The sequence below is a fragment of the Pholcus phalangioides genome, unplaced genomic scaffold (genome assembly GCF_987345545.1).
Source record: "Pholcus phalangioides strain wild (caught in Gottingen) unplaced genomic scaffold, Ppha-v1.0 ptg000043l_1, whole genome shotgun sequence".
NCBI classification, from domain to species: domain Eukaryota; kingdom Metazoa; phylum Arthropoda; class Arachnida; order Araneae; family Pholcidae; genus Pholcus; species Pholcus phalangioides.
The window spans coordinates 1,382,643-1,407,874 of record NW_028301629.1 but is presented as its reverse complement, the minus strand read 5'-3'; the positions used below and the strand labels follow the sequence as shown (position 1 = coordinate 1,407,874).

The following is a 25,232-nucleotide window of genomic DNA, read 5'->3' as shown; positions in this document are numbered from 1 at the left end:
ATAGGGCCCCCAAATGGTGAATAATGGATCATAGTCTGGGAGAAAGTTGACCCCTGAAACTAATACCCAAAGATTACACATTTGTTAATGATCATCCATTTCTATATAAGTGGCCAATTTACCATCATTGAAATTAAAAACTTTTCCTAAGGGAATGAAGATGAGGGCCTTGTTCCCGGTATTGCGCATCAATGAACAACAGCAACTGATGTTTTCGAATTAGCATAGATATGATGCAGTGGTATCAGCCGAGGCTTACTTTCAGCATGAGAACGACTCTTGTACCACCACTCAAGCATAGTTATATATGTTTCACTGTATTTAGTGGGTAACTAATACTAGAGCAACTAAACAAAACCTATTAAAATTCATTTTGTAGGATTCAGTCATACCAATGTGGATTTGGAAATATATTCATAGAACATTAATAAAGTCAAATAAAATTTGAAATATACAATGAAAAAAAAAAAAAATTGGAGTTTTTAGAATCCATTTATTTCTTTTTCACATCATTTTTCACTTGAGAATCGTCAAAATTAAATAAAAAAGGTACAAGATCATATTTTCCCTTAAATTAAAAAAAAAAGCCACCCCTTTTTAGAATATACCAGATGACTGTCCGCCAGGAGGTTGCCGAACACGGATGCTTGTGGGCTTCGAACCTTTATCTTCGTGCTCCACAGGTTCCACTACAAGAAAAGGCAAGAAAAGCTCATGAATGAAGAAATTACATGATTGATTGAACAGCAGCCTTCTAATACATTGAGATATATATAGTGGAACATCAGTTAATGAGCGATTCGCTTAACGAGCAAAAATTTAACAAATTTTGACTGTTAACGAGCAATGATTCACATTATGAGCAAAACTTATGCTTTTAGTTTTACATTATTACATCCAAGCCAATGGTTTTTTTGTTTTCGTCCACACACATACTGTGGAATTGTGGGCAATATTTCTCCCATATAGTCTCTAGTCAGTGTGTCCAACTCTAAAAAAAGGAATATTACAAGTGCGAGCACAACTGTTTACGATATAAAACTATTAGAATTATAACTACGCTTACATGCACTTAAAAAGGTTTTTTTTTTCAATCTGCTTGGAAAAACTGGGCTGATGACAATATTGAATGCGATTTTGAGGAGCTAGCTCATGAACAGGATCCACCATGCTCATAGATATTGTGTCCTGGGGCAAGGCCATGGGACCAGAGGTGAACGAGAGCGAAATTCAAGAACTGGTGAAGTAGCTTTGCTAGGTGTTGACCACAGACGAACTGATGGAACTCCATTGCACAAAACAGCAAGAGCTTATAAACAGGATCTCATCTGAGGAATAAAGGAATGAATACTAATCTCTCACTTCAAATGAGATTAGAGATGAGTAAAATGTAGGAATCTGCTATTTTTTAAAAAAAATAAATCACCCAAATAAAGCTGTGGCAGTACGAGCAATAAATCTGGCCAACGACAATGCGATTTCAGTTCCAAAGCAAGTCTCATTGGATGGGTTCTTTTTCAAAGTCTCGCACAAAAAAAAAAAAAAAAATTAGTTTGAAGATAACAGCATAACCAAAAATCATCCTAAACAATAATCCTATTCTCACTCGTCATTTAGAATAAGCTAATTTGTAAACATTATTGTACTATTTCAATTAATAATTAGCATTTTATTATTGTGCTGTATTATAACATTATTGAATGATTTATTATATTATTTTTGTGCTGTTTTATTGAGCGAATGTCCTGTTTTATTGGTCATTTTTATATGATAATTAGGGAACAAATAATCAGAGTTTACATCATTTCCTATGGGGATGTTTGATTTGATGTACGAGCAATTCGGATGACAAGCACATTGGCAGAACAAATTAAGGTCATTAACTGAAGTTCTACAATAGAAATACAAGTTTTCATTGGCGTTATTATCCAAAAACAGAAAAACTGCTCTATTTTAATGCAAAGAAATTTCTAACATGTTTTAACCCTAGAATACTAACTAAAAGAAAAGGTGATAAAAACTGCATGTTAACAGCCTATACCTCTACGTCTCCGAGACAGTATTCTAGGGTTAAAGGTGCATTTTTTCTTCTTTCAATGGTTTACACGTACTTCAAATACCAACTCTGGCCATATCGCTATATTGCAATTTACTGCCATTAATGAGATACAGCGCCTTCATTTCCAACCTATCGGTGGTTGCCTCAAGTTCATTATGTTTACATGTTCTGGCCCTACGATGATTAGCAGTCTTTAGAACATCATGGTCTGAAACAAATAAAACAGTTGGAAGGGGATGGTTTTTTTTTTTGTTTACTGTTGGTCATGTGGAGAGAGTTTTCCCCTTTGTATTAGCCGAGCCTGAATGCATGATTGCAGTGCTGTCTATGGTAGAGTATTGGAAACTGTTTTTTTTAAGGACACCAATATGTTCAGCCATTGCGTAACATTGTTAGCAACAATCCCACAACAATCTGAATTTTCTAAACAAGTATTTCTTAAAAAATGGATTTCCTCGCCAACGAGGGAGAAATACACTAGTACAGCGTTTCTCAGCATTTCTGAAAAGGAGGACCAGTAAAATGTCTTAAGCAATTTGATAGACCATTTGTGTTCCCATATTCCTGTAATTTTTGTTTTTTCCATTTCTTTTGTACATTCATCCCATTTTTTTTAACGCTATTGAAATATTTACTAAAGTCGTTAATACACACACAGCATTTTCATAATTTCAAATTATATGATAATTGTGACAAAAATTATAAAATTTCTGTTACCTATCTGTCAGGTTTAACGTTTTGTCAATTGTTTTTTAACTTTAATGATTGGTGATTCTGCCTACTTCTGACAATGTTTTTGAGGTCAATGTTTTTGACAATTGTCCCGTATATTTTATGGATTATTTACAAACTTTTGACCAAATTTTTTCTCATTGAAGTATGGTCATCAGATCATTTGAACATTTTTTTCGTGAAATACATTTTTGTTAAATGCAATTGTTTTTTTCCGAATATAGTGACACCCCATATTTAAGATTGCAATTTCTCACATTCTCCCGGATGATGTACAGTTAACCTAAGTAAAAAATTTATAATTTTATTTGTACCCACATGCGGATATTACTAATATCAATTACAATGGGTGAATAATTTTATCAAGTCTGCCTGTGGACTAATTATGCCATCGTTACAGACCACAGGTTGAGAACATTGCGCTAGTACCTTTCTCATCAGCCTGGAGAAATTTTATAGACAGCAGTAAAGACGGTTTTCAACATTCTACAATACACAGAGTCCTGATTTGCATTCAAAAACCAACCAGGCTCAGGTAATACAAAGAACTCTCCAGATGACCAACTGCAAACAAATATCTTTCCTCCAACGGTTTTATTTGTTTGTTGTTTCAGACAGTGTTCTGAAGAAACTCTTCGAGAGAATCATTAATATTGCTTTTTTTAAACGTTCTCAACACATTTTGCTGATCAAGTTAATCTTACATGTCATTTATGTTGGTATTTCTTTTGATAGAGTTACGATCGTTGATTACATAAAATACATTATCAGTGTTTATGGAAGTTGTAAGATTGAGTATTGTTATGACGTATTTTGTTATGAAGTGAAGGTTCTTGGACTTATTTTATAGGTCATTAAGGATCACTCAAAGAATATATCAAATCGGCAATAGCAGAAAAAACAAGGAAAGTAATAGAAAAGTGTGCAATATCTGGAATAAGCAAGCTTCCTATGCCTTTCTGGTACACATACCTCAAATTCTTAAGGAAATGTGAATCTTCTACGCCGGGAAGGTGGGGGGGGGGGGGTCTTCAACCATTCAGCAGGGCTGAACCTTGAGTCCTGTAAACTTCATAGCCGCAGAAAGCATCAACTTAAGAGGGCTGATGGGAGCAATATTTTTTATCACCAAAATGTTATTTGCTTAAGCTTGAAAAATATCCAGAACCGGCCCTGCCTTTCAGAGACAATGTTGGCCAAAAATTTTTTCATAAATTCTGCAGACCACCAAGTCAAACTGGTATTTAGAATCATAAGATGGGAAACAGATTTGCTAGGACTTAATGTAGTGGGTGGAATTGTCTTAATGCAATAATAAGCAAACATTTTTTTTGAGTGAGTGAAAACATGTGTCCGATACTATTTAAGAGAAATGATTGAATATACTACATGGGTATAACGTCAAAATGAAGAAACTGAACGAAATAACAGAAAATAATTGAAATACAATGTGGAAAATCCCCTATTTGGGTACTCTCAGCCCCAGTAACAGAAATTGCAGCTCAAAATATCGCATATAGCTTCCTGAATTTGCACAATATTCAACTGGAATCTTTATATAACATATTTTAACGTGTGTAAGGAACCCCCGATTTTTTGGGCTAAAAATTTGAAAAAAACATTAAAAAGATATGTCTATAACACTATCAGTGTCTATAAGAAACTTCCTATTCCCTAGGACCTAATTTTTGACAAAAGCGGTTCTTTAACCAAATTATAAAAAATAAAATAGGTAATTTGTGCGCACACATGTGCGATCAAAAATCATTTACTAAAATGCTTATATATCTCATTAAATATTGAATTACCACATTTTAATTTCCTATACAGGGTGCCTCACATGTAGTGCCATTTTTTTTGTGAATTTCATAAAAATGGGTTGAAAACTCTGCATGCTATAAGCGAAAGGCGAGATGGAAATTGAAATTTTCATAGAAAACATTTATATAGGTGCCAATTCACAGACTTGAAAAATCTAGTTTATCCTACGGTGGCACGTTCCGCATTGAAGAAAACATGTCAAACAAATAGAAGGGGAAAACCGGGGACTTTTTTTAAATTGCAACGGGTGACCATATATAAATTCAGTTTTTCCAGGGCACATTTTTTACAGATTTTTTTTACTTGAAATCCTGATTCCCCATAATTTTCCTGAGAAAATGGGGTCAGCATGAAATTGCAAGGACTGGGAGAGTATTTTCTTTAGGGATTTTCCATTCAAATAAAGCTCAATTTGAGGATTTTTGGGGATTTTTCTATGAAGATACAGAAAATCTGAAGAATTTGATTTCCGACCTGAAGATTTTAATAAGGCTGAAAAATTGGAAGGCTTTCGGGTAAATCTGAAACAATAGCACCTATGCATTTATATCTTGATCAGTATACATGCTATTCTCATGAAAATGCATACAAGTCTTGCACAAAGTTAGTAACAAATGTTAAGAAACTGCAAATGATTTGCAGTTTTTTAACACACACATGCAGGGTTAATCAAAAAAATATTTTCTTCTTATTCAATTTTTTCTCAAATAATATTTCTTTCAAAATAAACTCCACAAAAGACACTTTTGGAAATATACTGTATTTGTAAAAAGTGAATCATCAACAATTATGTTTTCTGTAGCCTATTCACCAAGGATGGAACCCAGATCTGATAAAATCAGGAGGTTGCTAACTATGTAGCCACCTTAAATAAGTAAAACCTAACACTGAAAAAAAAAAAAAAAACGAAATTTTTTGAAAAGCGTATCCAATTCAAAGAGGCTTTATTCGAAGAAGCTTTCACTGCTTGCAAGATCATATTTTGTTTTACAGAAATGCAAGTTTTGTGAAATCATGGGATCTAAGTGACAAAGATGAAACTATTATTTTTTTTCAGCTTCGAAAGATAATTAAAAAATCAATTACCGTAACGTTTCCTACTTTTGACTGGTTCATCTTGTACTGCCATGCCAAAAATATCAGATTTATTCCTGTCAACTTTTGCCACAGCTGGTACAGCAGGTTGAAAATCGGGTGTGATCACTTTCGCCGGTTCGCTTTTCACAGGTTGTGCGCTTTCTTCACTAGCGGCAGGAGCAGAATTCTCTGTCTTGCCGAATATGTCGCTACACCCTCCACCAGGTGGCTTCAAAACTCTATGGAAAAACAAATATTTAGACTGATGAAAGCACTATTGAAGGAACAAGCTATTCCTTCTAAAATCCGTTACCGATTTCAACATGCAATAAACCCCCCCCCCATAAAATTTACCGATTTTCCTAACACAGGACGGGCATAATCAATACTCTGATCTCAAAATAACCCGAGATAAGAGATATTCCTTGTTAATGCAGATATTTTGAAGCATTTTAATTACCTAACTATGGAATTTTACTTGGCAAAGAAAATAAGTTTTCTTTTTGCTACCGAAACAACCAATGTTTCCTATAAGCTGCAAGCTCGCATAGACAATCATGCAAAATCCTCAAACTAACCATTAGAATATACGACAAATTGCCTCGCTGGAAAAAAAAAAAAAAAAAAAAAAATTGAAGGAACGTTAGACATTCGCTGCTTAATAACAGAAAAAAAAAAGTTGAGATTTTTAATTTTATCAGAATGTGGAAAAAAAATTTCAGAAAGCAATCCAAACTTCACAGGTGGCTTGTCATTCCTTGAAAATGACTGTTGTACGGATTTACTACAGCATCCATTGTTTTTCAGCTATAAAAGCTCTTTTATCTCTCGTATTGCCACGATCGATCGATAAGAATCTCTTTTTACAAAACTCTATTCCAACCCTGCAACAGTATATATATATCTCCCTCCCCTCTCGGTGTGTGGATAATAGTTCAAAAGGAACTGTGCCAACTGTTGCAAAATCCAATGAAATGGCTACGAGGTCTTAACGAATCCCGGGTCACCATGACAACTCAAAAAACTGGCATTGGCACCTAAAATTTTCTGAGTGATTCTTCAATGATACCCGAGAATGTGAAATTTTCCCAATTTCCCATCTACCAACATGAAAAGAGATCACTAAATCCCCGAAAAGCCTTGAAATAATTACCATTTTAACGTGTATAAAGGGCCCCCCCCCTTCTTAAAAATTGGGTCCCCAAAATAAGAGGGAGATTTCTTATACATGGATTGTGTTATAGATATTAACATATTACCCAATTCCTTGCAATTTACGATGAGAGTGACTTGGATGATAACCAGGGTTGAAGGTTTTTGATGGTTTAAACTGACATGTCAAAACCCATCAAAAACTTGTCTAAAACTGTCAAAAACCTTAACTACTGCTTTTCAATATAAAAATTCCTGTTGAAAATTCATTGCATGTAATGTTTAAAGTCACTACGTTACGCAAAGAATAAATACAGTGAAACCTTGTTAAGTTGTCACTCCGGTCAAGTCGTTTTCTTCAGGCCTGTCTAGCTTTCATAGACCACACAATGTTATTAAACCCTCATTTACTCGTCACTAATTTCAGTTAACTCGTCACTATGAAAAATTCTGAGAGAGAGGAACAGATTAGTGTTTTATGGCTCCCTTTAAAAACAACCAAACAATACCAAAACGGAACGGTTCAAATAAGGAAAGTTACGCTGGGGAGGTCCATTATAGCTGACTCAAGTTTTTAAAACGTTAGGGGGGGGGGGGAATGTTCGAGCCAGACCTGATTTCTGCATAGGCCCCCACCAATTTAGGGCTTCAAATTTATACAAAATATCTTTGTTGAAAAACTAGACATTTTTAAAAATGTTGATTTTCTAATGTGTGCTTTTCCCAACCCAGGGCTCCCTCATGTCAAAAGTGAACCCTGTGTTCATGATTACCTTGTAGTTAGTACGCGAAATATTACCTTGGGAAATTTACTAGGATTACTTTGTAGCTGTATCATGAACTACTGATGAACTAAAATATTAAAATTAAATTTTTCATGTATATGTAAAATAATGAGCAATAGTTCTATTGTGAAAAAAGGATAACTATTCAACAGTTGTTCCGATTAGTCTAAATTAAAAAGTACTAGTATAAATCAAAGTGCACCAGTATATTTTACCACCATCATAGAGACTAAGGGTTCGCCAGAGCCAATCAGCTGCTGTGGCGCCTAGCACCTGGGCTGGCCACCACAGATACTCCAAGGACTCACCAGAGCCAATCAGCTGCTACGACAGTGGGCTGGCTACCAATGATAACCCGAGGGCTAACCAGAGCCAATCAGCCACAATGTCAGTGGCCCAGCACAGGGGCTGACCACATCAGAGACACTTACCCTGCCATTAAACTGCGCCCGGAATGACATACTTCGCATGGCAGAGCCATAAACTGTGACAAAACAATGCCCAACAGAGGCAACTGCCACGCCGCCAGTGATAAGATTGAAAATGCTTACTGAATAGACCTAGAAAAATCTTGTAAATAAGTTATGATATTGATAAATAAAACATCCTGGGAAATGGCGGACACGGGTAGCTCGGGGGTGTGGGGACTGCAAGTTGCTCTGGACTTAAGCACAGCCATAGGTGCCAATTCACACAGACTTAGAAACTCTGTAGTTTATCCCAAGATGACACATTCCCATCAAAAAAAACATGTCAAACAAATAAAAGGGAAAAACCAGGGAATTTTTTTGAAATTGCAGTGGGGTGACCATATATAAATTCGGGGTGCATTTTTCCCTGCCGAGTTTTATAGCAATAATTACCCACTTTGCTTGCCTTAATCATCACATTTTATAACAATTACCAACTTTTGGGGAGATTCTTTTTCAGTGCCATGTAGTGTCTGACGACCTTGGCCACTTTTTGTTGGGGCGTCAGATATGTTTGGCACTGAAAAAAGTCTCCAACTTGCCGTGTGCCTTATACCAAAGCTATTGTTTAAGTGTGGATATTGCAAGTAGAAAAAAGGGGAAGGAGAGATTTCAAAGTCTTTGATAATATCTCTTGGGATTTTTTTTGGAACACCTTAGGAATTTTTCCTTCATATTTTCGAAAAAACACAGAACTTATATTTTTAGACACTTTTTTCAAAATCTCTTTAAAAAGATATTTTCTACCATTGTCTGCTTGTTAGGCTTTCACAAAAACGCCTTCAAAAGCAACCACTGAATTTCAGCCTGGCCGATATTACTCACAGGCACCTTATTTTCAGTGAACCACCAGAGGCGGCTTGAATTTAACTGCCACCCGGGTGAGAAGCCTCATATGCCGCCCCTAAAGGCAACCCTGGTGGGAGGCTGGCAGGGCTTCAGTCAAGGGGAACTTTATAGGTAAACCGGACTTTTTTCCCCAGAGGAAAGCGGCACACTATTGTTTACAGTGAAAAATGCTCATGACCATGTTCCACTTTTGAAGCAAATTTTTCTGGCTTTTTGACTCAGAATTATTTTATCGTTCTTAATAATGCCAGATAACAGGTAATTCAATCCTTAAAACAGCACTTAATTTGGGGAGACATCACTTATCATGTGAAGATGATAAATAACGAGGTTATTTTTATTAAGAAATTTTATTTCAAAAAAGGTGTTTCTGGTACTCAGTGCCTTGAGCAAGTGAGGAGCCAAATTTTTCCTTTGTTTCCGGAAAAAATACTGAGTGAGGGAACCAAAATGCGCACTTGCCCCTTGTGATCGAGTACAGGAGTGACACATGCCCATGATGTGACCTATTGCGGCGGCTGCACGGGTCCCGCTCAAGAGGGAGGATGCTCAATCCAAGGTGAAAGAGTAAAAACAAGTTCTATTGGCCAAAAAATAATCAAAGAATGTTTTCTGTCTGCTCTGGAGGGGAGATGAAAGGGCGAAAATTTTTTTTTTGTTAGGAATTACTTAGATAAGTTGTGAGGGAGGGGCATCACTCCCAAGGGTAAGGCTGACAGTGCTCAACAGCTTGGGGTCCCAGGACTACTTCACCAAACAACCAGCTCTGGCCATATTGCTATATTGCAATTTACTGCCATTAGTGAGATGGGTTGGAAGTGAAGGCGCTGTCTATCGGTGGTCGCCTCGAGTTCGTTAGGGAAAATATCTTTTCAATATCCTCCCTTGGGTTCGAACCCGGGACCCAGACAACAACCTTCACGATGGTAGATGAGTATCTTACCACCATGCCATTCGGGCACAGGGTCCCAGGACTAGATCTTTATCTTCCCCCCCCCCACTATAAATTAACTGTAAAAGGGACCCCTCATGGAAAATCTGGTTAGGGTCCCGCGAAAGATTGCAGCCCAGGAGGCACTGACTGACACAGGATGTTGGGACTATGGGAGGAGGCAATAGGCAGGAGGTGCAAAAGTATCACACGGGAACAGATTTTGTCTTGAGCCGCCACGATAGCTTACATTCTTGTTTCTGGTATTACGGTCAGAGGCCTTGTCTATTTTATCAACGTTTTCGTTGTCAAGGTATGACTCAAAAGCGTAAATGTCATGCAAGTTTTTAGAGTGTTAAATATTTTGTGGGGTCTTAACTAAAGTCTATGCTGCCTCCACCTACAACCTGCCATCTGGGTGCAACACACCACTTGCACCCTCGCTTAAGCTGCCCCTGGTTAGTATGCAAATTGGTCGGCTGATATTTTTAGCTGGTGGGAAGACGGGAGATGTCAAGGGAGATATCACGTGATCCAAAAAAGCCTCATTGAAGAAAACCCGGGCAACGCCGGGTATTATAGCCAGTTTATAATATTCGGCAATATATCGACGATTCCCTGCTCAATTACAATCAATTAGTATTGACAGGAATTGGTATAAAAAAAGAAGTAGGAAAAGAGACAAAACCAAGAAGGTAGGACATTTTACCAAAAAGTAGAATGGTGGGAGCCCTAATTTTTTGGTCAACATTTTTTCATTTTGGATTTGATGCCCCACTAAGAACGGACAAATAGCCCCCCCCCCCCCACAAATTAATTTTTTTAAAAACTTTTTTCCGATTCTTTGACCTCCGATTTAACATCCGATATACATCAGATCAAAATAATTTACCATAATTTTTTTCACCTTTTTCTTTGCACTTTTACTTATCGCCCCGGAGCAGACAAAAATAATTCCCTTAATTATTATCTTGTGGAAAAATATCTTTTTTTTTTTTATTTCACCTCTGCTTTGGCACCCCCCCCCCCAGACTATTGCCTCGTGCCACCGCCCCTTCATTAAAAACTATATAAACATATTACAACAACATTGGAAATGCTTTTGAATAAAATCATAAAGAAGCACGAGGTTACTTACTTCGATGAATTACGACTTGAGTCGCCCATACCAATTGTGAACTCTGTTGACATGATTCCTGAAAAATATATTGTCAATTTTTACATTATGGTATACACACATACTGACGGGAAAAACAATCTCTTACAACAATATTCAAACCATACAGTAGAGTTTTGATAATTAGGAGTCTCCAAAGTTTGCAGTTCTAGATAATCTGAGGCGGACTGCTGGTTAACCCCCCCACAAGTTTAGACCAAACTATTTGCAGCCAATCTGAAAACTGACTGTCTAATTTTACTGGCAATGTCTCGAAGAACCCCCTCGGTATGTTAATCATGCGTGTTAAAACTAACATCGAAGGCTACTCAGATACTAGTCTCACCAGGGTTACATGCCCTACCCAGGGTATGGTCCTGCCCTACATAGAAGGAAAAAAAAAAAAAAAAAAAAAATCACTAATAAATTAACCAGAAATTCTTAAAAGTTCCCCCCCCCCCATCGCAAGGGTGTGACTGACAACTCTATTAAGCCCGGTCCTGTTTTTTCCCCTCCATAAATTCATTAGAGAGGCACCTTATAAAAAGTCCGACCTTGAGACCCTGCTGCAAGATGTGGAGGGGACATGCCCATCATTATCAAAATTCCTACACTATAAATTCACAAGAAAATCAATTTAAAAAAGGGGACCCCCCCCCCCCCAATATGCTATAAATTCAGAATAGATGGGACCATGTTGCAGAATGTGGGGTCCCCCGCCTATCATCAAATATCTGCACCACAAATTCACTGGGAAATCGGAGGAACTCTTAATATGAATGCCTGATAGAGAGAGGGAGTCTACGTAAGGTCTGACTTAAGGACCCTGTAACGGGATGCATTGGAGGAATCTCCATGTCCATCATTATCAAAATATTTAAAAAAATAAAATTCACACAAAACTTAATATTTAAGGAACCCCCCCCCCTCTCTTTATAATGTAAATTCACTATTGAAAGGGGGGGGCGCATGCTCACAGATTCATTGATCATTCACAGAAAATAAATACTTGGCATTGTATTTTGCAGAGGGTCCGGTTTCTCATAGGCAAATATCAATTTCGGTAAGCCCCCTTATACATATAAGTTAGCGTTCTTTGTGGCAGAAGGGTGGAAAATACCCAAAATTCAACCCCCATATTTTAGGGGTCTTAAGAGCATCATGGACCAGGTGATTTTTCTGAGTGCCTACTTGGCGAATTCTCACAAATTTCAACCAGATTGCTTTTTTTCTTTTTAAGGCCCTTCTTCTCGAGACCCCCCCCCCAAGGCAATACATTAAGAAGGCACTCGCCAGGGCCATAAATAGATGCTGCTTGGTCAGCTAGTGTAAACACACATTTTGGCACCATCTCGTAATGTTGATGGGGAGGTTAAGCTGTGAAATTTGTGGCCCCTTTTTTTCTATTCAGGACACCTGCCTGCTCCCCACCCCCCAATTGCAGCCCTGAGAAACAGCCCCCCCCCCTCCTGACTCTGCCCAGAGTGGCTCAAGAAACAAAAAAAAAAAAAAAAAATCTATACCCATACGGGACCCGTTTTTGGGCAACCCTCCCTGCCCACAATTTTCTCGTGGAATAAGTTTTTTTTTTTTCTCGCCCTTTTTCGGATTTGGTGCCCATTTTAGAACAGCGCCCCGCGCAGTCGTACGGTCCAACAGCCCTCCTTGGCATTGCACACTCTCCCCTCCACCCCTCCCTCTGCTAGGGAGGGGCTGAAACGGCTCCAGCCTGGGGGGGAGGGGGGCTGGAAATGACGTTTTATTGTTATTCTATAAATTCAATAAAAAACAAAAAATTTTGAGGGGCGTCTGACCCTGACCTAAGGGGGGCCCGCACAAGAATGCGGGGGGCCCCACCTCGAAGAATGAAGGCTTAATTAAATTAATTACCGGCAATAACCCTTCTAACTCACAAAGCAATTATCACACTTTTTCTCTCACGTGCTGAAAAACTAATTTCGAACGAAAATTATTCACCAATTATTTCTTCAACAATTATAACATATTAAAATCAATTGTTGAGGGAGGGAGGAATGATTCATTGTTGATATTATTATTGTATTATTATTTACCTGTAACGACAACAACCAATGGCGAGAGGAGCAGCAACGCTAGCACGGATGACGGACGCGACGGCAATGACCGCTCTTTCAGTATTTAAACGATTTTTCTTGGCGAGTTTTTTTTTGGGGTTGCCATAAAGCGCCACGTATCGATTTTCTCCGCCCGCGCTAAGTGGCCAAATATGTTTTCAATCGTTGTTTTTTTTCTTTTTAATTTACATTTGGTACACGCAAATTATTTTTTTACGTGTGAGGCAAGGGTGCTTGCTGCTCCAACCATTTGGAGAAAGTTCGGGCCACTTCTGGGAATGTGCGAGCCCCAGAACCGTCTTAACGCATGGACCCACCCGGGCACCAGGACCATGGCCCCCACATAGGGGGGGCTGACAGGGCTCTAGCCCTGGGGCCCGGCACGGTTATCATCATATTTTTACTTTTTCATGCTATAAATTAACTGCAGAAGGGGCCCGTTAAAAGTCAGACCGAGAGGCCCGCAAAAGATCCCAGCCTAGGGGCCCCGCTACAGGATGTGGGGGGGCCATGACCAGACAACATCTGTTCCATTCTTGAAAACATTCAACCAGTTCATATTTTTGTGAGGCCCTCTTTTCTTGAGGGCCCGGACCGTGCCCGGGTGAGACCATGCGTTGAGGTGGCACTGCCGGGCACGGCCCGGGGGCCTCAAAAGAAAAGGGACCTCGCAAAAATGAGATCCGTGTGAAATTTTCTAGAATTCACCAGGTAGGGCTTCAGAAAAACCACTTAGCCATAGGCGGAGATAGACTTGAAAGGCTGGGGGGGGGGCATGGTCATGCATTATTGCTGGGGGAGCACTATGATGACGATGTCAATTCATATATACATTAGATCAGTCGACTCCACCTTTGACGATTGGGGGCAATGCCCACACGTACCCCCCCCCCCGTATCTCCGCCCATGGCCCGGGGCCCATGATGCTCTTCGGCAAAACACAATTTGAGAGCAGCGTGAAGCGTTCCGTCCTTTTGGAGAAAGTTCGGGCCACTTCTGGGAATGCGAGCCTAGTACCGTCTTAACGTATGGACCCACCCGGGCACCAGGGCCGTCTTAAGAGTATTATCGGCCCTCGGGCCAAGTGATGTTTTTGAAGGCCCTGCCTGGAAAATTCTTGAAAACATTCAACCAGTTCATATTTTTGTGAGGCAAGCCCCGGGCCGTGCCCGGGTAGGAGCCTCACAAAAATGAGATCCGGTTGAAATTTTCTAGAATTCACCAGGTAGGGCGTCAAAAAAAACACTTGGCACTGGGGCCCCCATGATGCTCTTAGGCAAAGCGCAAATTGAGCCGTGTGAAACGTTCGTGACACGACGCAGGGCAGCACTCTGTTTTGCGGCCAACGGAAATCAAAAGGACAGCGCAAATTGAGACGCGGGTCGACACTACGCTAATCGCGTGTACGCGCGCACTCGTTTGCGTGCTGCTGAGCCGCAGAATTTCGTGTCGCACGTGCACGATTCTTTCCTATTTTTTGGTTGGGGTTTTTTTTTTTTAAATAAACGGTAATTTTGATGGTGTTTGTGTGCAGGGCCGGATTAAGATGTTTGAAGGCCCTAAGCACTTAATTGATTTTGGTACCCCCCCCCACTTTATACGTATATTTTAATTGTTAATTAGCCTCTGTTAATTCGCCCTTCATCTCATCAACTATTTGTCGTAGTGGTATGGTTCCAATTTGAAAAATTCTAAAAATGTGTCCAGAAACCACTCTGTTTCAGTTTTGAGAATGAAAATACAGTGTGTCACAAAAGTAAATAAAAAATTGATTTTACATGGACACCCTGCCCTAAAAAACACAATAAGAAAGCTGTTGCAAATACAAAAATCTGCGAAAAGTTGGAAAAGAACATGCGATCGCACCGGGCCGCAAAATTTCAGTGGCCGCAAATTTTGCAAAATGATGATTGGCAGATGCTTTGAAAAATTTTGATTAAAATTTAATTTTTTTCTCCATTAAACTGTTATTGATTGTGAAAGGAGGCTTTCAGTTTAAAGCCCCAACAATATTATTTTTAGCGTTATTAGGTATGGCAGTAGCTTATTAGTAAAAGGGCTAGGGCAACTAGAGTCCTGCCTCGAGCAAATAGGGGGGCTTACAAAAAAATATACACTTATTTTGAATGATAATAAATCTTTTCTAGAGGCCCAAGAAAGTCTTCCCCGGGGCCCCGAGAAGGCACGCTACGTCCCTGGGTGGACCCCCATAGGCTCCTTCCCCCCAAGCAGGGTCGATGCTTGGTTAGCCAGGCAAGATCAGATTTTGGCGGATTTTGTAATGTTTGGTGCCCAGTTTGCACACCCCCACTAGTTGCTGCCGTTCCCACAAGAGTAGGCGGGACTGCAACTAGATGCTTAGTCAGCCGGAGCAAAGACGCATTTTAGTGCCCACCCACTCTAATTCGACACCCGGGTCACAAGTCACGCTGCTCCCGAGGGCCGCAACTAGAGGGGAGGAACTGTTATGCCAGATATGACCCAGGCTCTGTCCTATATGGAATATAAGCACATCACCCCTAGGGGTTGGGTCACACTGGAGAGAACCAGGTGCGCCGGGTCGGAGGGCTCGAACACCAAGCCCCCCCCCCCAACAGACACGGGACGATAATTGTCATTTTTTGTGTGTATTTTCCCACATTATAAACTTACTACAGGGGGGGGGGGTATGAAAAGTTTGGCCTGGAGGTTTTGATCATTTGATCATTTTTGTCGCACCTCTGGCCTCTAAGGCCCCCAACAAAGATCCCAGCCTAGCGACCCCTACTGCAGGACGTGGGTTCGATAAATGCATCCAGTCTTCCCGCTAGGCCAGCACGTCCTACAGATATTGTATCTAGGAAGTAATGAGTCCCGTATATACAGGGTGACTCAAACGCTACGCCGTCCGACAATGGCAGTTTTTTTTGCCTTGTACCATTTGCAGCGAGTTTACAATGCCACTAACAATTTTAAGGGAATTAAAATTAATTTAATACTCTAGAATACTTTTAGACATTCATTTTTAAAAATATTGCTTGTGCTGCTATCTACTGTCAAAATTAGAAGTGCCTTATGTGGTGATGACGAAGCTCAGGTATAAAAAACAAAATTCTTCTCTCATTCAGCTTTGCTCCTTATAAACAAAGCTTATAAACTGAGCTGAAAGATCAAACTTCCAGTTCAGTAATTTTTTCAAGACCCAAGGAGACATCAAAAACAAAGGAAAAAAACACTCTCCACATAAGCAGACGATAGGTAAGACCGTAAAAAGTGAATTTTTCCACATTCCACTTTAAAGTAATGTGCTGCCATCTAGTCTCAAGTTTAAAAGTGACTCACGTGGTGATGATGAAGTTTAAAGTAAAAAAACTATATTCTTTATTCCGCTCAGTTCCTTATAAACAAAGCTCGTGAACTGAACTGGAAATTCAAACTCAAAGTTCGGTTATTTTATTTGAGCATAAGGAGACGTCCAAAACAAACAGCCTCTTAATGAGCAGACGACAGACAAGAAATCGGTTCCCTACAAGCTAAGCTCACGAACAGAACTGGAAATTCGAACTTCCTGCTCGGTTATTTTTTAAGGACACAAGGAGAAGTCCAAAACAAATAACCTGGAGAGAAGCAGACGACAGAGATTCTGATTCATCAAGCTTATATTACTGGAGGGAGCATCCAGCCGCCGCGACGCCAGCGACATCAAATGCAAAGAAATCACTTGACCCGGTGAAAACAAAGTTCCCGCCCGGCAATTCGCCCATAGAAATGTACGGTCTCTAAATATGGGGTTTTAAAGATTAAAAAAAAAGGTGAAAAAAGATTAAATTATTTATTTCATTAATACTGGAATGATTTCTTTCATTAATGCCTAATAATTTCTTTCATTAATGCGGAACAATTTCTTTCATCAATTCTTGAATTTTTCTTCATCAATTCTGAAATTTTCTCCATTAATTTTGGAATTTTCTTTCATTAATTCTGGAATTATTTCTTTTATTAATTATTATTTCTTTCATTATTGCTGGAAGAACTGCTTTTAACAATTCTGGATTTGTTTCTTTCATTAATGCTGAAATTATTTCTTTCATTAACGCTGAAATTATTTCTTTTATTAATGATGGACTTATTTCTTTCATTGATTCTGAAATTATATCTCATTAATTCTGGAACTATCTGTTCCATTAATTTTGGAATTATCTCTTTCCTTCATTTTGGATTTATCTTTCATTAATTTTATTATTATCTCTTTCATTAATGTTGAAATTCTCTCTTTCGTTAATGCTGAAATTATTTCTTTCATTAACGCTGAAATTATTTCTTTTATTAATGATGGACTTATTTCTTTCATTGATTCTGAAATTATATCTCATTAATTCTGGAATTATCTCTCTTTCATTAATTTTGGAGTTATTTCTTTTTCATTAATTTTGGAATTATCTCTTTTTCATTAATTTTGGAATTATCTCTTTTTCATTAATTTTGGAATTATCTCTTTTTCATTAACTTTGGAATAATCTCTTTCCTTCATTCTGGATTTATCTTTCATTAATTTTATTATTATTATCTCTTTCATTAATGCTGAAATTCTCTCTTTCGTTAATGCTGAAATTATTTCTTTCATTAACGCTGAAATTATTTCTTTTTTTAATGATGGACTTATTTCTTTCATTGATTCTGAAATTATATCTCATTAATTCTGGAACTGTCTCTTTCATTAATTTTGGAATTATCCCTTTTTCATTAATTTTGGAATTACATCTTTCCTTCATTCTGGATTTATCTTTCATTAATTTTATTATTATCTCTTTCATTAATGCTGAAATTATCTCTTTCAATAATGCTGAAATTATCTCTTTCAATAATGCTGAAATTATCTCCTTCAATAATGCTGAAATTATCTCTTACATTAATTCTAGAATATTTTCTTTCATTAATTCTGGAATTATCTCTTTTTCATTAATTTTGGAATTATCTCTTTTTCATTAACTTTGGAATAATCTCTTTCCTTCATTCTGGATTTATCCTTCATTAATTTTATTATTATTATCTCTTTCATTAATTTTATTATTATTATCTCTTTCATTAATGCTGAAATTATCTCTTTCATTAATGCTGAAATTATCTCTTTCATTAACGCTGAAATCATTTCTTTCATTAATGCTGAAATTATCTCTTTCATTAATGCTGAAATTATCTCTTTCATTAACGCTGAAATTATTTCTTTCATTAACGCTGAAATTATATCTCATTGATTCTGAAATTATATCTCATTGATTCTGAAATTATATCTCATTGATTCTGAAATTATATCTCAATAATTCTCGAATTGTCTCTTTCATTAATTTTGGAATTATCTCTTTTTCATTAACTTTGGAATAATCTCTTTCCTTCATTCTGGATTTATCTTTCATTAATTTTATTATTATTATCTCTTTCATTAATTTTATTATTATTATCTCTTTCATTAATTTTATTATTATTATCTCTTTCATTAATTTTATTATTATTATCTCTTTCATTAATTTTATTATTATTCTTTCATTAATTTTATTATTATTCTTTCATTAATTTTATTATTATTATCTCTTTCATTAATGCTGAAATTATCTCTTTCATTAATGCTGAAATTATCTCTTTCATTAACGCTGAAATTATTTCTTTCATTAATGCTGAAATTATCTCTTTCATTAATGCTGAAATTATTTCTTTCATTAATGCTGAAATTATCTCTTTCATTAATGCTGAAATTATTTCTTTCATTAACGCTGAATTATATTTCATTGATTCTGAAATTATATCTCATTGATTCTGAAATTATATCTCAATAATTCTGGAATTGTCTCTTTCATTAATTTTGGAATTATCTCTTTTTCATTAATTTTGGAATTATCTCTTTTTCATTAATTTTGGAATTATCTCTTTTTCATTAATTTTGGAATTATCTCTTTCCTTCATTCTGGATTTATCTTTCATTAATTTTATTATTATCTCTTTCATTAATGCTGAAATTATCTCTTTCATTAATGGCAAAATTATCTCTTTCATTAATGGCAAAATGATCTCTTTCATTAATGCTGAAATTATCTCTTTCATTAATGGTGAAATGATCTCTTTCATTAATGCTGAAATTATCTCTTTCATTAATGCTGAAATTATCTCTTTCATTAATTTTGGAACTATAACTTTTATTAATGCTGAAATTATCTCTTACATTAATTCTAGAATATTTTCTTTCATTAATTTTGGAATTATCTCTTTCCTTCATTCTGGATTTATCTTTCATTAATTTCATTATTATCTCTTTCATTAATGCTGAAGTGATCTCTTTCATTAATGCTGAAGTGATCTCTTTCATTAATGCTGAAGTGATCTCTTTCATTAATGCTGAAGTGATCTCTTTCATTAATGCTGAAGTGATCTCTTTCATTAATGCTGAAATTATCTCTTTCATTAATTTTGGAACTATCACTTTTATCAATGCTGAAATTATCACAAAATTATCTACTTCATCCCATGCAAGAATTGTGAAAATGGATATATTGGCCAAACTAGAAGAAATCTAAATATTCGAGTTCTCGAACACCGAAAGCATGTTGAGAAGGGACGGACGGATAGTTCGGCTATTGCCCAACACTGCTGGCAACATTCACATCATTTTGATTTTGACAAAGCATTTGTTTTTAAAAAAGCAACACACAATTCGGAATTGAATTTTCTCGAGGGATACTTCATCAGAACATGCCAGAATTTCCTCGTTAATGATGGAAGAAACACACCACCTATTTCGTCAGCTTGGACAGGCTTTATTAACCTCAGTCGTGAAAAAACTTTCAACACTTTACAACAGATGGCTCCCCAATTCGCATCCAAAGACCACTCGGACGCAGCAAATACAAAGGCGAACTCTTCGGACGACCAGACGTAAACATCACTCTCCCACGACTGATTCGTGTGAACTCTGACCACGAGATCCTGATGACGGCTCTCCATTGAAGAGCCGAAACGCGTCGACCATTCGACCAATTGAATTTATTTGTCTTAAAAACGTGGCAATTTTTGTATAAATGCTGAAATTATCTCTTACATTAATTCTAGAATATTTTCTTTCATTAATTCTGGAATTATGTCATCGATGTTGATTGGGCCTCGAAATTCTCCTAAGCCCGGACCTGTCTCCGATTTTTGAATTAAATATCTCAGGGAATAATGCAGTTAAAAAACATGTTATTTGGGGCTAAGAAGGGAAAAAGTAACAACTGTGTCTAATTGGAAGTTAGAGGACGGGGGGGGGGAAGGGATCGTATAAAAATTTACATTTTTTATTTTGTGCACACTGTACTTTCATCCTCAAAACTCGTGCAGGGTGATTTCTCATAACATTTTGAGAATTTTCAAAATTAGAACCATACTCACCACTACGACGAACGGCTGATGACTGTAACAACACTCCAAGGAGAAACCATTGAATCTTAGAAGGGCCATAATATTACCAATAGGCAGAGCCACAAGTAGTGGGGGAGGGAGCAGGCGCGTTTGTTGCCCCGGTCGCATTACAAAAGGGGGCGAAAATTTCACCATTCAACCTATCCTTCAGCATTACGGGCGGGGGGGGGGGGTGCCTAAATAAGTTTTATCGGTGGCGCTGGCAATAGGTATCTTATTTCTGACGAATCACCGTTATATTGGGTATTTTTTTTCTTTTAGATGCATTCTCAAGTATCTAATTTACTCCTGGTAGCATTTCTTTTACTACACAGTTGATCTACTAATGACCCACAAAAATCATGTCCTTATTCTGTAGAACTTGGTTTACTGCATGGGCACTTCTGGCACCGGGGTGTCGAGTGACAATTAGATCTAGTTCCGATTTGCAAGAGTAAATATGCAAATCGGTAGGTAGGAATTTTTAGCTAGTCAGTGGTGCCTCTCTCAGAAAAATCGCTTTGCATGTGGGGCGTACGATAATGTTAATTCAGCCCTGGGCGTACTTTATGAAAATTGTGAAAAGATAATCTAAAAACTCAGCAAAATAATATGGTCTAGTTTGTATTAGTTTCCTCATCTTTTGTGCCATCCTTTGTGATAATGATCTTCAACCTATTGCTGCCACCTATATTTCACATTGTGAATGAGGTGTAAAGATTAGATATTTGTACTGTCGTTATAAGCTCTCTCTCTCTCTCTTTCTCTCAATTTTCAACAAGAGGATCATCTCACATTCTCGCCTCGAAATTAAAAAACCACGGAAACTTCAGCCGGCTACCGCTGTGCCACAGGTATGTGTATCCTCTAGCCCAGTGTTTCTCAACCTTTGGAAGCCCGCGGTCCGGAAAATCTCTTTTGTGTAAGTGGATGATCCGGTCATGCGCTCAACTAACGATAAATTAATGGGAAAAATGAAACTTCGAATCACTCACGGGCTGGTGTGACTAGTGCTAGGGCCCGGTACTGGCCCGGTGGTTGAGAAACACTGCTCTAGCCCAAGCATCTTCAACCTGTTGCTCGCGAGCTCTACGGTGCTCCCAGAAGCATCTAGAGTGCTCGATGCTCGTGTCCTATTTCGTGCTCGCGAACACTTGATCAACGTACCACTTAGTTCAAATTCCATTTAAGGATTAAAGTAATACTGATTTTAGGCATATGTAAGACAAACTTTCCGTAATGATGCTTCACAGACAACCATTACGGCCTCTTATTACAGACCTCCTTTGCTCGCGACTGACAGTGCTCGCGAATGTAGCCTCAATTTTGGCTGCAAAAAATTTTTTATCCTGGGAAAAAAAAAAAACTCTGCGGCTTTTTCACTTGATCTTCTGCTCACCATTTTTGAATGACAAAGATGTTTCTGAGATGCTTTCGTAAAATACCTCATGTCGGTCAACTGGCGGATAATAATATGACCATCGGTTTATGAACGGCTTGGTTTTGCGGGCGAGCAATTTGGTTTGCGAACACGTGAATCGTATAAACAGCCGATAGACAGTGCCATCTCACTATATGCACTATATAAGTGCAGTATTTTTTTTTAATATTTTTTTCATCTGGGGGGGGGGCGGGCGCACGAGCCCCCTATGTTCCCCCCCTCCCGCGTGCGTTTCTGATCCCACCAATATGACGAGGGGGAGGGGAAAGGGGTCAAAAATGCCTAAAAATTTGCTAACGTAATACTTGAACGGCCCCTAACTAATCTAAGGCAGAATTATGATTTGGATATATTTAAGGAAAAAAAGGAAAAAGGATATATTAAGGAAAAAAAAAGGGGGGGGGGAGGAGAGACTTTCAACTTGCAAATCATTTTGACAATATCTCATGGATAATTTTTTGTTTATTTTTGGGACATCTTTGAAAGATTTTGGAATTTTTCTTTTACATTTTCCAAAAAGACAGACCCTAAATTTTTAGACATTTTTGGTTTTCCAAAATACTTTAAAAGCATTTAAATATATTTTCGCCCATCCACTGCTTGTTAGGATTTAAAAAAGTGGCTTCAAACGCAACCACTGAATCTTAACATGGCCGATATCACATTATTTTGCACGAACCATAATCATTGGGTACCTGTTCTTTCAGATGCATTTTCGAGCTGCAGTCTGTTAGCATTTCTTTTACTTCTAAACGGTAGATCGAACTAAAGCGTGCCCATACCTATATTCTAGGAGTTCTGGTTAGAACCACAAAAGGGTGGCTCTAGGCTCAGTGCCGTCTTAACGCATGGGCTCACCCGGGCACGGCCCGGGGGCCTCAGGAGAAGAGGGGCCTCACAAAAATGAAATCTGGTTGAAATTTTCTACAATTTACAAGATAGGGCATCGGAAAAACCACTTGGCCCGGGGGCCCATGATGCTCTTAAGACGGCCCTGTCTAGGCTGTGTGTAGCCTATGCAGAAGCAAAAAAAAAAGTTCAATGATTTTATGCAAAATTTCAAGCAATGAGCGTACTAGACTGAATGATTCGCAGAGAAACTCGCGGTTTTCGTTTAATTTGATCCTCACGCACTCATCTGTCCAGGAAATTTGTTAGTAGGCATCGAAGAACCGGGATTCGAACCCAGACTTACACAAGCAGAGGCTAGCTCCCCAACCACTGAACTGCCAGGTGACAATTTTTGACGCATTTCATCTGTCTGGGAAGACAGCAGCGAGTTTTCGGGGCTATTCTACTTTAGCGACTTACACGCCAGAGAGGCACTGAAACTGTATGACCAGTCGAGGCCCAGCCTCTGAGGGATATAAGCGTTTTACCCCGAGGGGTTGGACCACGCTGAAGGCACTGAAATTGTCTACTTCACCAAACATCAACTCTGGCTATATCGCAATTTGCTGCCATTAGTGAGATGGGTTTGGAAGTGAAGGCGCTGTCTATCAGTGGTCGCCTCGAGTTCGTTAGGAAAAATATCTTCTCTATATCCTCCCTTGGGTTCGAACCCGGGACCCTGACAACAACCTTCACGATGGTAGACGAGCATCTTACCACCATGCCACTCGGGCACTACACTGCAACTGTCTGGCACAGGTAATAATAATTAACTATAAGATAAAAGCCTTGGAAACCATGCAGTCGATCCGCCAATGACTCAAAAATTTGAGCATTTTTAAGTTCACGTCCTTAGTCTGTAGAACTTGGCGTACTCTTAGATTTGTCATTTCTGTATTCATTTAGCATTTCATCATATTGGTTGGGAGTGATGATGATTTGTTTTATTAACGCGTGGGTCTCACGCAGATTCAATCCGAGGACCTCGTGACAAGTAGATCTGTTTGCAATTTGCGAGAGTTAGTATGCGAATACTCATTCCAAAAAACTCACCATTAACGCGATCTATAGTTTGCAATATTATCAATTTTTCTGTATTTATACCATTCTTTTAACAAATATCTTCAACTATACCATCGAAATTTTTAAGATTTTCTTCCGGATGCTCAATGCTGGAAAAAATTTTACGTAAAAAAACATTTTGGCAACTTTTTTGTGGTGTCGCTTTTCTCTTGATGCCACGTTTCTCTCTTTAAACACGTGCTTATTTTGCTCAATGGCTAATCCGGTCCTGCATGCCTGCACACAATTTTGATCACTCACATGCTTTCATAGTGTTTTTGTCACTCCCATGATTGCTCACGCTCTAGGTCACTCGCTGACCTGGTTCCTTGCTCTGTAGGTTACTCGTTTTGTCATTCATATGCTTGCTCAGGCTTTAAATCACTCTTTTGTTCACTCACGTGTTTGCAAACTCTCTAGGTCACTCTTTTGGTCATTCACTGACCTGGTCTTTTGCTGTTCAGCAGAGGTGGATTTATTGAGGGTTATATAAATTTAACCGGCTTTCTCATTCTGCTAATTTTCTTGGCCCCACATTCCTCAAATTTGCTGTCCCTCTGAACTTGCCGCGCTAGGCTATAGCCTACTAAACCCCTTCCCTGTAAATACGCTCTTGTGTAGAGTGCTACATGATAATGTAGACATATAATCTTCGACAGTCGAGCAGATCCAACCGGTTACACGGCCCTGCCTTCATTCATCATCGAGACTTATTGTTCTTATCATTTTTCTTCTAAATTGATCATAAGGCCAATCTATCGTCATCAGAAAATTTACCACCTTTTCATTATTCTTTTCAAGAGAAGATTTGTTTATGTGTATCTGTTGTAGAGTATCTGGTTTGCAATTGATCACCTCCTTTTTTTCAGAACGATACCACAATCTCTTGATTAGATCAGCATCACCCATAGGATCCCCCTGGAACTTTTGATCGCCCACATTGGGAATCACTGCTCTAGATCATGGGTTTTCAACTGGTGTTCTGTGACAACTTTGAGTCATATCAACACATGAGTTCCACTCGGGCACGGCACGGGCCCTCATTTGCATATTTTCACGATAAGATCTTTCACAATGATTTATGGAAATAAATATGTAATTTTTTAAGTATATTTAACACGATGAAATATACTTTTATTCAAAATCTATATATACATATAAAATTTATTTTCTGTGTGTGTGTGTGTTCTCTATACAAATCTACAATTTTAGATCGATCGTCACCAAATTTTTCATATATACCAAATGGGACCCGACTTGAACGATAGGCTGCTTTAAAAGTTCATCAGAGAAGGCCAAATGCTCGAAA

The 25,232-nt window shown here is 38.1% G+C and overlaps 1 protein-coding gene across 1 annotated transcript; it reads right to left on the bottom strand.

The window, feature by feature from the left end:
• Window positions 1-473: 473 nt before the first annotated feature.
• Window positions 474-13,203, bottom strand: LOC149063773 (uncharacterized). The gene is made up of 4 exons (XM_089255627.1): window positions 13,105-13,203; window positions 11,015-11,072; window positions 5,699-5,928; window positions 474-689 (listed from the first exon to the last, which is right to left on the bottom strand). Exons 2-4 carry the CDS (start codon window positions 11,065-11,067, stop codon window positions 598-600), a joined length of 375 nt encoding a protein of 124 aa, XP_089111753.1. The 5' UTR covers window positions 11,068-11,072; window positions 13,105-13,203; the 3' UTR covers window positions 474-597.
• Between the last annotated feature and the right edge of the window lie 12,029 nt (window positions 13,204-25,232).